Below are 14,295 nucleotides of genomic sequence, written 5' to 3' on the forward strand. Positions count from 1 at the left end.
CTAGAAACTAAAAAGGAATACCTACATAATGCATAAGAATAACCTCCAGAATGACCTCTCAACTTTATCTGAAATCTCTTAACCACTGAAACTTTATTTTGTTTCATTTCTTTTCCCCCTTTTGGTCAAGAAGGCTTTCTCAGTCCCATGATGCCAGGGCCAGGCTCATCCCTGGGAGTCCTGTCCCATGTTGACAGGGAGACATACCCCTGCGAGTCATGTCCCACGTAGAGGGGAAGGATAGTGAATTTATCTGCTGAACTGGCTGAGAGAGAGAGGCCACATCTGAGCAACAAAAGAGGTTCTCTGGGGGTGACTCTTGGGCATAATTATAAGAGGCTTAGCTTCTCCTTTGCAGTAATAAGTTTCAGAAAGGCAAGCCTCAAGATCAAGGGCTTGACTTATTAAATTGGGAGTCCTGAAGGCTTGAGAGAGTATCAGGAGTTCCTCAGGTGGGGAAGTTTAATATTTCCACATAAAATAGCTGTTTTAAGTGTTGTCTGCTAAATTCATCTTATTTGTCATTTCTGGATCTGTTTCTAAAGATTGACGTTTCTCCTGGTGATGGGCCAAGGTTGTCTGCTTCCTTGCAGGTCTGGTAATTTTATATTAGATGTCAGACATTGTGAGCTTTACACTGTTGAGTGCTGTATTTTGCTGTGTTCCTTTAAAGAGGGTTAGCCTTTGTTTTGGCATGCAGTTAGATTACTTACAAATCCATCTGAACCTTTTACAATCTGCTCTTAAGCATGACTTAAGGTGCTTTCGTCTAGGACTAATTTAGCTCCACTATTAACGTGTAATTTTCAGAGGACACTATCCAACGCCTCGTGTATTACCAGGCATCTCCACTCTGGCCCGAAGCAATGCAAACTATTGCTGGCCTTACGTTCCAGGAAATGTTCAGGGCATCTATTTTTTGGTAGTTTTTTCCCCTGGTCGTGTGCATTTCGACCCCATGCAGGTTCAGTATTCAGTCAAGGACTCTAGGGGACCTCCCATTACAGGCCCCTGGAGCCCTCATTTCTGGTATCCTGGCTTATAACCTGTAGCCCCACCTTGGGCTCTCCAATCTTCACTTTCTCACTCTCAGTTCAGCAAGACTACTGGGGTCTGTGAGGCATTCCCCTGTCTGCACTTCGGAAGCTGCTTTTAGGCAGTGAGCTAGGGCAACCTCAATATAACCCTCTTTCAAAGATTACAATCCTATATTGCCTACTGTCCAATATCTGGAAACAGCTGTTTTATTGTCATCAGTTTTCTAGTTGCATGAGGAGAGGGCAATTCCCACAGCAGCTAATCCCTCAAAGGCAGAAGTAGAAGTCCCCTTATGTCTCATTCTCTCTCTCTCTCTACACACACACACACACACACACACACACACACATTTACCGTGAATCTCCTTACCTTTGTAGATTTTTCTAATGGTTGATCATATTGTGCTTGCTGCATAACATCACTGACTATCATTTTAGCAATCTTCCAAGCTAGCTCTTCTTGGGCCTAAAAGAAGTAATTCATAATGTCATAATGGTTATTTATTAGAAGAATCAAGAAGCACACTATCACCACTCTAAACACACCTGTGTGTGCTTATCATTTATCTATTTATTTGGATGAGATGGACATTCCCACATATGCAAGGATCTGGGCCACCCCGGCTGTGATACACTAACACGCATTCACTGTCTTCCAGAGTCCATTACTGGGTTCTCAATACCCTAATGATCTTCATGTTTAATGGTCAAAATAAAACACTCTTCTTTCTCCAGTCCCATCTCTCAATATTGTACTTGAATATTCAAAAAATCAAGTTTCCACTTCTGAAAGTAAAACTTTCAGAGAAAAACACGTGAGCTTTTGTTTCTACACTGGTTTCAATGCTTATTTGTTTATGTAAACTTGAATGCATGGATACTGCCTCCACTGCTGCCACCAGGCAACTGTTAGAAGCTATTAGGGCCACCCCTCCTTGCTCCATTCTGGATAAGAGAGCATCAACCCGTCGCCTGTTTAAACATGGCAACTAAAGTAAGAGGAAACTCGAAACCTTACTTAGACAAGGTGGCCTTTAAGAACAGGAATCTTTTTCACTAAAAGTAGAACTTACCTCATCAGTATTTCCTTGCACCCATTTCTTCATGGCTTGTGAGAACATGAATCCTAGTAGACGAAGCCAAAATTGAATGTAGATTTCATGTATAATTTTACTTAAAAAAATGCTCTTTTTAAAAAGCTGTTACTTCCAGACATTGATATTCTTTACTTACATAATTCCAGTCAAAGCATTAAGGAATATTATCATTAATAAAAACTGTTGTTTCTTCCATAATAGAGTACTTAATTGAAAAACTGTTTTAGAGTTCTAGATTTTTCTTCTCTCCTTGCTTGAAAGAAACCATCATCTGCTGTTGTATTTGCAGCAAACATTTAAAAAGCAAAATAAAACACTGACGGGGATACTGGCTTAGGAAGACATCAATCCGCCAGCACTTCCCGCCAGTTCCTGTAGAAAAGGGCTGTCAGCGCAGACCACGTTGTGCAGGCTGGGTCTCTGGTCAGCGTCAGCCACGGTCACTCTAAGTTCCTAGCACACACAGCTCACCCACCGAGGAACGGCCAAGGAGTACACAGCTTATTTTTTATTAGTTCAAATAAGCTCACTTCCTAACTTTTCCTTAAACCAACTGAATGATTGTTGGTAGATGATTTCTTGAGGTAACAGCCTGATTAATTCAATGATTGGGATAGAACTACACATAGTATTCATGAAAAATAAAAAAACTAGAGCCTTTTGCCTCAGTAATCCTTATTCGCTAAAGGCTTGTTTACTGGTCCAAATTTTCCTGCCGAGCAGACTCAACAAGCCACAATGTTAAATGTTCGACTCAAGCACCAGGGTTCTAACAGGACAGGGACCTTTTACAACTCCTTCTCTTTATGCTTCCTCCCAGATGACATCAGTATTAGTTTTGAAATGATCTTTCTTGTCCTGAAATCAAAGTTCTCATAATCTCCGAAGCCTCTAAGATACACCCTTCTCAAAACTCAATACTTACTAGTACTCTATTAATGATCAGGGTTTGAAAACACAAAATAAACTGTAAGCTTGTGGGTGGGTGCAGCCTGCAGGGACCCACGGAGGACCCCTTCAGACCAGGACATTCTGGTGTGAATAGTGCAGCTGGTAAACTGTTAAGGCTGAATTCTTCTGAAAACAAGAAGAATTCAAACAAGAAACACTTGTAAAAGATTCTAGAGTTTTGGGAAAACCAAAAACTCAAAAGAAGCCACATAACTGGAGAACACATAACGCCGGAGTTTCAAATCAAGTTAAAAAAGATGCTGGACAGAAGATAAAGGAACAGAAGACTTTAGAGAAAGCAAGGGAAAAACTGGAAGGCCAAATTACATGAAAAAATTACTAAAGGAGACTTTATAGGTAAAGAACTGTAGTTATGTACCTTGTGGGTTTCACACAGAAGATCACAGACAAATGCAAAGCAATGGAGGCATCTGGTGCAAACTGGGATTCTAGAAAGGCAGGAGAAAGGAAAAGCAACGAAGAAAATCTTTCTGAAAGAGATACACCTCCTCCCCAGGACCCCTGGGAAGAATGGTGGATTATGTGGGAGCACGGCCTGGTAAGAAAAACAACTTACCGGATCTGCTGTGATGGGTAAAAATCTTCAGAGAGGCTTTTCATTAGTGCTGCTAATGAAATCCTTCATGATCTGAAGATAGGAGAGAGGGCTTCAGCGCCAGCAAAGGGAAGAAAGGGGGGCCCCCAGAAGGCCCGCGGGCCCCAGGTCGACATGCTGTGGTTGAAGGAATTTGTGAAAATGAGGTTTGGCAACCTGCTGTTGGATATTCTGCCTTTGCCTGAGACAAAGAGCTGAGAAACAAGCAAATGAAAACTTCAGTGATGCTGTGAGGACAACCAAATTGAGAAAACACAAAGGAAAAGCAAAAGGCTATGTGAGAAAGCAAGACTTGCCAAACTCTGACAAAAAAAAAAAAAAAGATGAAAAAATCAAAAGAAGATGGAGCAGCAGAAGAAAACAGAGTCGAGGATGTTATTGGGCCTTTGCTTTTGGAACGAGAAGCCATGCCACCTTCTCATACTGCTGCCCAGAGTAGCAAACAGATAATCCATTCAGGAGAGTGAGGATGCCAAGCCTGGAGTACCACGGGTCCAGGAGGGGGACAGAGGAAAATAATTTTTCTTTGGACACTGGTCAAAGAACTGGTGAGATGCTCTCTGAGCGGACCCCAAGACTGCCCCACCATCGGATGACTCTGCGGGTTCACAAGAGAACTGCTCTGAGTAGCCAGGCCTGGCGCAGAGTGGACTGGCAGGGGTGGCGCAGGGCTGTGCACTGGCAGGAGCCGCGGACCCGGCTCTTCACATGCGTCCTCACTCCTGCCCCCGGCGGTCCACCACACGCCCTCACGGTCACCTCTGGACACATGACAGGCGCTCACAAGCATTCAGACTTGAGTGTGTACTACTCATGGTGCCTTCCTCTCCCAGAGGGGGAAAATAACTTCAGGGACTGAACTGCAGCTTTCTTTTCCTGTCTTTTCCCCAGAAGTCACAAGCCTCAGGTTGGATCTGTCAGTAAGAAAGTGAATGATAGGGGGGTGTGGTGGTGGGGAAATGAAACAAAACTGTAAGCTTGTAAATGACAGACATGATTTCCATCTGTACTCAGCGATTAAGGAAAGGAAAGCAGAGGAAGGGACGCTGAACTGCCAACGACTGTTAAGAGGGCACGCTGCACCAAAGCCCTTGAACTGCTACCAATCTGCTGTGTGATCCCGAACAAGTCACTATCTACCCATCCCTCAAATAACTCATTTGCAGAGTGAAGAAGGGGGATACAAAGGTGCATCATCCAAGATTTGTACAAGCTTGGAAGTGCTTACAAATAGCCAGTATTTGGGGGTTATGGTGTCTGAGTATCCTCAAAAGAACATCACGGTACAAAGGTTGACCGAGTTTAAAACAATGACTTTTTTCTCAAATAAAATCAGTATGACTCATAATCTTAACACAGATAACCTCTGATGGCATTTTAAAAGATTAATTAATTAATCCCATCAATAAATATTTTTTTTTTAATCATCATTTTATTGAGATATATTCACATACCACGCAGTCATACAAAACAAATTGTACTTTCGATTGTTTACAGTACCATTACATAGTTGTACATTCATCACCTAAATCAATCCCTGACACCTTCATTAGCACACACACAAAAATAACAAGAATAATAATTAGAGTGAAAAAGAGCAATTGAAGTAAAAAAGAACACTAGGGTACCTTTGTCTGTTTGTTTGCTTCCCCTACTTTTCTACACATCCATCCATAAACTAGACAAAGTGGAGTTTGGTCCTTATGGCATTCCCAATCCCACTGTCACCCCTCATAAGCTACATTTTTATACAACTGTCTTCGAGATTCATGGGTTCTGGGTTGTAGTTTAATAGTTTCAGGTATCCACCACCAGCTACCCCAATTCTTTAGAACCTAAAAAGGTTGTCTAAAGTGTGCGTAAGAGTGCCCACCAGAGTGATCTCTCGGCTCGTTTTGGAATCTCTCTGCCACTGAAGCTTATTTCATTTCCTTTCACATCCCCCTTTTGGTCAAGAAGATGTTCTCCATCCCACGATGCCGGGTCTACATTCCTCCCCGGGAGTCATATTCCACGTTGCCAGGGAGATTCACTTCCCTGGGTGTCTGATCCCACGTAGGGGGGAGGGCAGTGATTTCACCTTTCAAGTTGGCTTAGCCAGAGAGAGAGGGCCACATCTGAGCAACAAAGAGGCATTCAGGAGGAGACTCTTAGGCACAAATACAGGGAGGCCTAGCCTCTCCTTTGCAGCAACCGTCTTCCCAAGGGTAAAACTTATGGTAGAGGGCTCAACCCATCAAACCACCAGTCCCCTATGTCTGTGGTCATGTTAGCAACCATGGAGGTGGGGTAGGCGAATACCCCTGCATTCTCCACAGGCTCCTCAAGGGGGCACTACATCGTTTTTTTTTTTTTTTTTTTTTTCCTTGTTTGTCTTTTTTATTTTTTTTTTTTTTTTTTTAACTTTCCCTTCTTTTTTCAAATCAACTGTATGAAAAAAAAGTTAAAAAGAAAACAAACATACAATAAAAGAACATTTCAAAGAGACCATAGCAAGGGAGTAAGAAAAAGACAACTAACCTAAGATAACTGCTTAACTTCCAACATGTTCCTACTTTACCCCAAGAAAGTTACATAATATAGCAACATTTCAGTGAACTTGTTCCTACTACATCCATCAGAAATTAACAGACCATAGTCATTTCTGGGCATCCCCAGAACGTTAAATAGCTTATCTGTTCTTCTTGGATTATTGTTCCCCCTTCCTTAATTGCTCTCTACTGCTAGTTCCCCTACATTCTACATTATAAACCATTTGTTTTACATTTTTCAAAGTTCACATTAGTGGTAGCATATAATATTTCTCTTTTTGTGCCTGGCTTATTTCGCTCAGCATTATGTCTTCAAGGTTCATCCATGTTGTCATATGTTTCACCAGATCGTTCCTTCTTACTGCCGCGTAGTATTCCATCGTGTGTATATACCACATTTTATTTATCCACTCATCTGTTGAAGGACATTTGGGTTGTTTCCATCTCTTGGCAATTGTGAATAATGCTGCTATGAACATTGGCGTGCAGATATCTGTTCGTGTCACTGCTTTCCGATCTTCCGGGTATATACCGAGAAGTGCAATCGCTGGATCGAATGGTAGCTCTATATCTAGTTTTCTAAGGAACTGCCAGACTGACTTCCAGAGTGGCTGAACCATTATACAGTCCCACCAACAATGAATAAGAGTTCCAATTTCTCCACATCCCCTCCAGCATTTGTAGTTTCCTGTTTGTTTAATGGCAGCCATTCTAACCGGTGTTAGATGGTATCTCATTGTGGTCTTAATTTGCATCTCTCTAATAGCTAGTGAAGCTGAACATTTTTTCATGTGTTTCTTGGCCATTTGTATTTCCTCTTCAGAGAACTGTCTTTTCATATCTTTTGCCCATTTTATAATTGGGCTGTCTGTACTATTGTCATTGAGTTGTAGGATTTCTTTGTATATGCAAGATATCAGTCTTTTGTCAGATACATGGTTTCCAAAAATTTTTTCCCATTGAGTTGGCTGCCTCTTTACCTTTTTGAGAAATTCCTTTGAGGTGCAGAAACTTCTAAGCTTGAGGAGTTCCCATTTATCTATTTTCTCTTTTGTTGCTTGTGCTTTGGGTGTAAAGTCTAGGAAGTGGCCTCCTAATACAAGGTCTTGAAGATGTTTTCCTACATTATCTTCTAGGAGTTTTATGGTACTTTCTTTTATATTGAGATCTTTGGTCCATTTTGAGTTAATTTTTGTGTAGGGGGTGAGGTAGGGGTCCTCTTTCATTCTTTTGGATATGGATATCCAACTCTCCCAGCCCCATTTGTTGAAAAGACCATTATGGCTCAGTTCGGTGACTTTGGGGGCCTTATCAAAGATCAGTCGGCCATAGATCTGAGGGTCTATCTCTGAATTCTCAATTCGATTCCATTGATCTATATGTCTATCTTTGTGCCAGTACCATGCTGTTTTGGCAACTGTGGCTTTATAATAAGCTTCAAAGTCAGGGAGTGTAAGTCCTCCCACTTCGTTTTTCTTTTTTAGAGTGTCTTTAGCAATTCGAGGCATCTTCCCTTTCCAAATAAATTTGATAACTAGCTTTTCCAAGTCTGCAAAGTAGGTTGTTGGAATTTTGATTGGGATTGCATTGAATCTGTAGATGAGTTTGGGTAGAATTGACATCTTAATGACATTTAGCCTTCCTATCCATGAACATGGAATATTTTTCCATCTTTTAAGGTCCCCTTCTATTTCTTTTAGTAGAGTTATGTAGTTTTCTTTGTATAGGTCTTTTACATCTTTGGTTAAGTTTATTCCTAGGTACTTGATTTTTTTAGTTGCTATTGAAAATGGTATCTTTTTATTGAGTGTCTCTTCAGTTTGTTCATTTCTAGCATATAGAAACATTACTGACTTATGTGCATTAATCTTGTATCCCGCTACTTTGCTAAATTTGTTTATTAGCTCTAGTAGGTGTATCGTTGATTTCTCAGGGTTTTCTAGATATAAGATCATATCATCTGCAAACAATGACAGTTTTACTTCTTCTTTTCCAATTTGGATGCCTTTTATTTCTTTGTCTTGCCGGATTGCCCTGGCTAGCACTTCCAGCACAATGTTGAATAACAGTGGTGACAGCGGGCATCCTTGTCTTGTTCCTGATCTTAGAGGGAAGGCTTTCAGTCTCTCACCATTGAGTACTATGCTGGCTGTGGGTTTTTCATATATGCTCTTTATCATGTTGAGGAAGTTTCCTTCAATTCCTACCTTTTGAAGTGTTTTTATCAAAAAGGGATGTTGGATTTTGTCAAATGCTTTTTCAGCATCTATTGAGATGATCAATTGATTTTTCCCTTTCGAGTTTTTAATGTGTTGTAATACATTGATTGTTTTTCTTATGTTGAACCATCCTTGCATGCCTGGAATGAACCCCACTTGGTCATGGTGTATGATTTTTTTAATGTGTCTTTGGATTCGATTTGCAAGTATTTTGTTGAGGATTTTTGCATCTATATTCATTAGGGAGATTGGCCGGTAGTTTTCCTTTTTTGTAGCATCTTTGCCTGGTTTTGGTATTAGATTGATGTTAGCTTCATAAAATGAGTTAGGTAGTGTTCCATTTTTTTCAATGTTTTGAAAGAGTTTGAGTAAGATTGGTGTCAGTTCTTTCTGGAAAGTTTGGTAGAATTCCCCTGTGAAGCCATCTGGCCCTGGGCATTTATTTGTGGGAAGATTTTTGATGACTGATTGGATCTCTTTGCTTGTGATGGGTTGGTTGAGGTCTTCTATTTCTTCTCTGGTCAGTCTAGGTTGTTCATATGTTTCCAGGAAATTGTCCATTTCTTCTACATTATCCAGTTTGTTGCCATACAGTTGTTCATAATATCCTCTTATAATTTTTTTAATTTCTTCAGGATCTGCAGTTATGTCACCTTTTTCATTCATTATTTTGTTTATATGGGTCTTCTCTCTTTTTGATTTTGTCAGTCTAGCTAGGGGCTTGTCAATCTTGTTGATCTTCTCAAAGAACCAACTTTTGGTGATATTTATCCTTTCTATTGTTTTTTTGTTCTCTATGTCATTTATTTCTGCTTTAATCCTTGTTATTTCTTTTCTTGTACTTGGTTTAGGATTGGTTTGCTGTTCATTTTCTAGCTTCTTCAGTTGATCCATTAGTTCTTTGATTTTGGCTCTTTCTTCCTTTTTAATATATGCGTTTAGTGCTATAAATTTCCCCCTTAGCACTGCTTTTGCTGCATCCCATAGGTTTTGGTATGTTGTGTTCTCATTTTCATTCGTCTCTATATATTTAGCAATTTCTCTTGCTATTTCTTCTTTAACCCACTGATTGTTTAGGAGTGTGTTGTTTAACCTCCAGGTATTTGTGAATTTTCTAAGTCTCTGATGGTTATTGACTTCTAATTGTATTCCATTGTGGTCAGAGAATGTGCTTTGAATAATTTCAATCTTTTTAAATTTATTGAGGCTTGTTTTATGTCCCAGCATATGATCTATTCTGGAGAAAGTTCCGTGAGCACTAGAAAAGTATGTGTATCCTGGTGATTTGGGATGTAATGTCCTGTAGATGTCTGTTAAATCTAATTCATTTATCAGATTGTTTAGGTTTTCAATTTCCTTATTGGTCTTCTGTCTGGTTGATCTATCTATAGGAGAGAGTGATGTGTTGAAGTCTCCCACAATTATTGTGGAAACATCAATTGCTTCCTTTAGTTTTGCCAATGTTTCTCTCATGTATTTTGTGGCACCTTGATTGGGTGCATAGACATTTACGATTGTTATTTCTTCTTGCTGAATTGCCCCTTTTATTAGTATGTAGTGGCCTTCTTTGTCTCTCAAAACATCCCTGCATTTGAAGTCTATTTTATCTGAGATTAATATTGCTACACCTGCTTTCTTTTGGCTGTAGCTTGCATGAAATATTTTTTTCCATCCTTTCACTTTCAGTTTCTTTGTGTCCCTGTGTCTAAGATGAGTCTCTTGTATGCAACATATTGATGGTTCATTTTTTTTGATCCATTCTGCGAATCTATATCTTTTAATTGGGGAGTTTAATCCATTTACATTCAACGTTAAAACCGTGAAGGCATTTCTTGAATCGGCCATCTTATCCTTTGGATTATGTTTGCCATATTTTTCCCTCTCTCTATTAATATCCTTTATTGTACCCATACCGAATCTCTTTAGTACTGAACCTTTCTCCAAGTCTCTCTGTCCTGTCTTTGTTTCTCTGTCTGTAGGGCTCCCTTTAGTATCTCCAGTAGGGCAGGTCTCTTGTTAGCAAATTCTCTCAGCATTTCTTTGTCTGTGAAAAATTTAAGCTCTCCCTCAAATTTGAAGGAGAGCTTTGCTGGATAAAGTATTCTTGGCTGGAAATTCCTCTCACTCAGAATTTTAAATATATCGTGCCACTGCCTTCTCGCCTCCATGGTGGCTGCTGAGTAGTCACTACTTAGTCTTATGCTGTTTCCTTTGTATGTGGTGAATTGCTTTTCTCTTGCTGCTTTCAGAACTTGCTCCTTCTCTTCTATGTTTGACAGTGTGATCAGTATATGTCTCGGAGTGGGTTTTTTTGGATTTATTCTATTTGGAGTTCGCTGAGCATTTATGATTTGTGTATTTATGTTGTTTAGAAGATTTGGGAAGTTTTCCCCAACAATTTCTTTGAATACTCTTCCTAGACCTTTACCCTTTTCTTCCCCTTCTGGGACACCAATGAGTCTTATATTCGGACGTTTCATATTATCTATCATATCCCTGAGGTCCATTTCGAGTTTTTCAATTTTTTTCCCCATTCTTTCTTTTATGCTTTCATTTTCCATTCTGTCATCTTCCAGGTCACTGATTCGTTGTTCAACTTCCTCTAGTCTTGTACTATGAGTGTCCAGAATCTTTTTAATTTGGTCAACAGTTTCTTTAATTTCCATAAGATCATCCATTTTTTTATTTAGTCTTGCAATGTCTTCTTTATGCTCTTCTAGGGTCTTCTTGATTTCCTTCATATCCCGTACTAGGGTCTCATTGTTCATCTTTAGTTCTTTGAGTAGCTGCTCTAGGTGTGTCTCTTCTGGTCTTTTGATTTGGGTGCTTGGGCTTGGGTTATCCATATCGTCTGGTTTTTTCATATGCTTTATAATTTTCTGTTGTTTTTGGCCTCGTGGCATTTGCTGACCTTGATAGGGTTCTTTTAGGGTTTGTAGACCAGTTGAAGTCCTTATCTCTAATTTATCAGATCTACAGCTTCGTGGAGTACACTTTCTCTAACTAACCAGCAGGTGGCGTCCACGAGCCACCTGTTCTCCACAAGCCAGATCTCCCCTGCTTAGCCTTTTTGGTGAGTGGGGGAGTGAGTCTTGTGGGGCCCAATTGGTGTCCCAAGCTTGCGTGTGTAGTTGGTGTTGCCTGCCCTGTATGTGGGGCGTGTTTCTGGGCAGTCGGGGAGGGGGGGTGGCCCTAACAATCAAATCTCCCTGATGATCCTAGAGTTTTAAAGCTACTGCAATAGTCTAATCCTTCAGTTCAGTCCTGCCACAGTTTGTCTCTGCCACTGACCCACAAGTCTTTGGTATTGGCGTATGGCTCCTGAGACTTGCAAGTGGGCCCCTCTTCCAGGCTGTGCACCCCGGGTCCTCTGTTGAGGGATGACTGTGCTATGTCACAGGTGAGTGCCGTCCCCCCAGGGCAGTTCTGGGCTGCTGGGCTGTGTTGGGAGGCTCCCAGTCTGCTCAAATGATGGCTGAATGGGGCTCTGTTAATTCACACTGCTCCCCCTTCCCAGCTCTGGGACATTCAGCTGAGGTTGCAGGGAAGGCTAATGTCCACGCCCAGTTTTGTGGTGTGTGCCTGTTATTTGAAGCACTTCCGTCACACTGGGTTGTCTGGGGCAGCTCTGGGCTATGGGGCTGGCGATGGGCAGGAGTGTTTCCTGTCCACCAGGATGGTGGCTGTGAGCGGACACCCCCCTTTTCTTGGGAAGTTGTGTTGTTTAGTGAATTTTCTCAGCCACTGGATTATTGCCTTTTGTCTCAGAGCTCTCTTAGTTCTGCTCTTGACTTGACGTGCCCAAATTTCAATTCTTTGAAGCTTTCTGTATTGAGCTTCTTAGAGTAATTGTTTTAGAAAAAGCAAAAAGGATTTAAAAAAAAAAAAAAAAAAAAAACTGCCCTCCTCAGAGATCTAATGGGTTATTGAAATGCTAATAGACAAAGCAACCAGGGCCATTAAGGAAAGGTGCCCAGGGCAGAGAGATCAGCCTTGCTTCGGGATTTGCATATGCGCCTCAAGGCCTGATCTCCGCCCTTCCCCTTTCTGTGTTCACCAGAACTCCAAAAATCCTCTGCTTTTATTTTGGAGTTGTTCGTGTTGATTTTTTTCTATGCCTGTCTCCTCTCTGCTGGGCTGGCTGCTCTCAGAGTCTCTGGTGTCTGGCCTCAGTCTATCTATGGTTGGAGTTTGAATCAGTAGAATGAGTTTCCGATAAGAGCAGCCACTGCAATTCTCCCTTCTCCTTCCTGGAGCTGACAGCCCCTCCTCCCCCGGGACTGAGCCTGGCAGGGAGGGGCGCGGGTCCCCTGGCCGCAAAAACTTACAGATTTCGCTGATCTCAGCAGTTCCACGTTTTCATGAGTGTTGTATGAAGTATGCCCAAAGACAGATTGCTCTGTGGTGTCCAGTCCACGCAGTTCCTGGCTTTTTACCTACTTTCCTGGAGGAGTAACTAAAACATACAGCTCACCAGTCTGCCATCTTGCCCCGCCTCCCCCCCATCAATAAATATTTAATGCCTATGTGCAGACATGATTAGAAGCGAGAATACAGTGCCAAGTCAGATAGACAAAGTCCCTGTTCTCATGGAGGTAAAATTCTAGTCTGGAAGGGAAATAAACTATAAGGAGTATGCAATAAATGGGCAAGATAATTTCAGACCGTGAATACGAAAAAAAAAAAGCAATGGTGTGCTGGCAGCAAAGGGGAGGTCAAGCTCAGGAGGGCGGGGGGAAGAGGCCCTCTGAGGAGATATTTGCGATGAGAAGATCTGCTGGCAGGCCACTCACGGCAGGGGAAATGGAAATGGAAAGGTCCGAAAAAGGGAAGAATAAGGGTGGTACAACTCATGTGAGCATGCACATGAAGTCAGAGAGGCAGGCTGCGCTCACTGACGGGCCACGGCAAGAGTGTCCGTTTGATTTCAAGGACAACAGAAAGCCCGGGCAGAGGGACGGGGCGGGTTGCTGAGTGTGGGTCCTGAATCAACACTGGTTGAACAAAGCAGCTATAAAGGGCATTCGAGTCAGTATGGAATCTGACGATGGTGAGTAATAGATGAATGAAGATTATGAAATGGAAGATGGGTTCATAAGAACCCTCCCCACTCCCAGAAATAAAAGGTTACAAGGAATATATCAGTATGATTTCCTTCTGGTGAACAAACAAAACCCCAAGTCATGGATGCATACATCTATCTACATCTATCTATCTATACAGATACAGATAAACACACACATTTTTTTTATATATCTACGCTAGATAACTCATGGTTGTGAAAAGGAAGCTAAGCCACCCATAATTATGGCTAGGAGTCACCTCCAGAGAACTCTTTTGTTGCTCAAATGTGGATATCTCTTCAAGCCCAACTTGCAAATAATTCATCACCCTCCCCCGAGGGTGGGACAGGACCCCAAGCGAGCCTTCCTGGCACGTGGGACAGGATTCTGGGAATGGTGGACCCCTGGCATTGAGGGCTGGGAATGCCTTTCGGACCAAAAGGGGGGAAAGAGGCAACAAAAAGTTTTAGTGGCTAAGAGATTTCAAATCGCGAGAAGCTGTCTGGGGTTACTCCTGGTAAGTTATCTAGAGATGCCAAATGGCGACAGTATGATAAGCCCAAGTCAAAAGTAGTCCCCAAACCCTAAAGAATACCCGTCTGGACTCTATAACATGTCACTCCTAAGTTTTCATCAGAAACTTAAATCCTTCGGAGAGCTCCTGTGCCGAGTAAGTCCCAAAACCCAGAGGCAATGGCCTCTTCAAGAACATCAACTAGATGTGCCTTTTACCATAAGTGAACCCCTTTTCAACCATGAACAGGTTAGGGTGGTCATCCCT

The 14,295-nt window shown here is 41.6% G+C and overlaps 1 protein-coding gene across 3 annotated transcripts in view; it reads right to left on the reverse strand.

The window, feature by feature from the left end:
* AKAP10 (A-kinase anchoring protein 10) overlaps window positions 1–14,295 on the reverse strand; it is a 112,173-nt gene that overhangs the window by 11,835 nt on the left and 86,043 nt on the right. The window contains exons 13-16 of one of the 3 annotated variants that reach the window (XR_005212572.1): window positions 3,663–3,734; window positions 3,465–3,534; window positions 2,111–2,163; window positions 1,441–1,503 (exon numbers count right to left, since the gene is read on the reverse strand). Coding sequence is in view for 1 of the 3 variants with exons in the window: in XM_037808202.1 (XP_037664130.1) it covers window positions 1,408–1,503; window positions 2,111–2,163 (149 nt within the window). In the remaining 2 variants the exon portion in view is untranslated. Of the gene's footprint in view, window positions 1–1,407; window positions 1,504–2,110; window positions 2,164–3,464; window positions 3,535–3,662; window positions 3,735–14,295 lie in introns of those variants that run through there. The other 2 variants (XM_037808202.1, XR_005212573.1) reach the window with 2 other exon arrangements.

Source organism: Choloepus didactylus, chromosome 18 (assembly GCF_015220235.1).
Source record: "Choloepus didactylus isolate mChoDid1 chromosome 18, mChoDid1.pri, whole genome shotgun sequence".
Taxonomy (NCBI): Eukaryota; Metazoa; Chordata; class Mammalia; order Pilosa; family Megalonychidae; genus Choloepus; species Choloepus didactylus.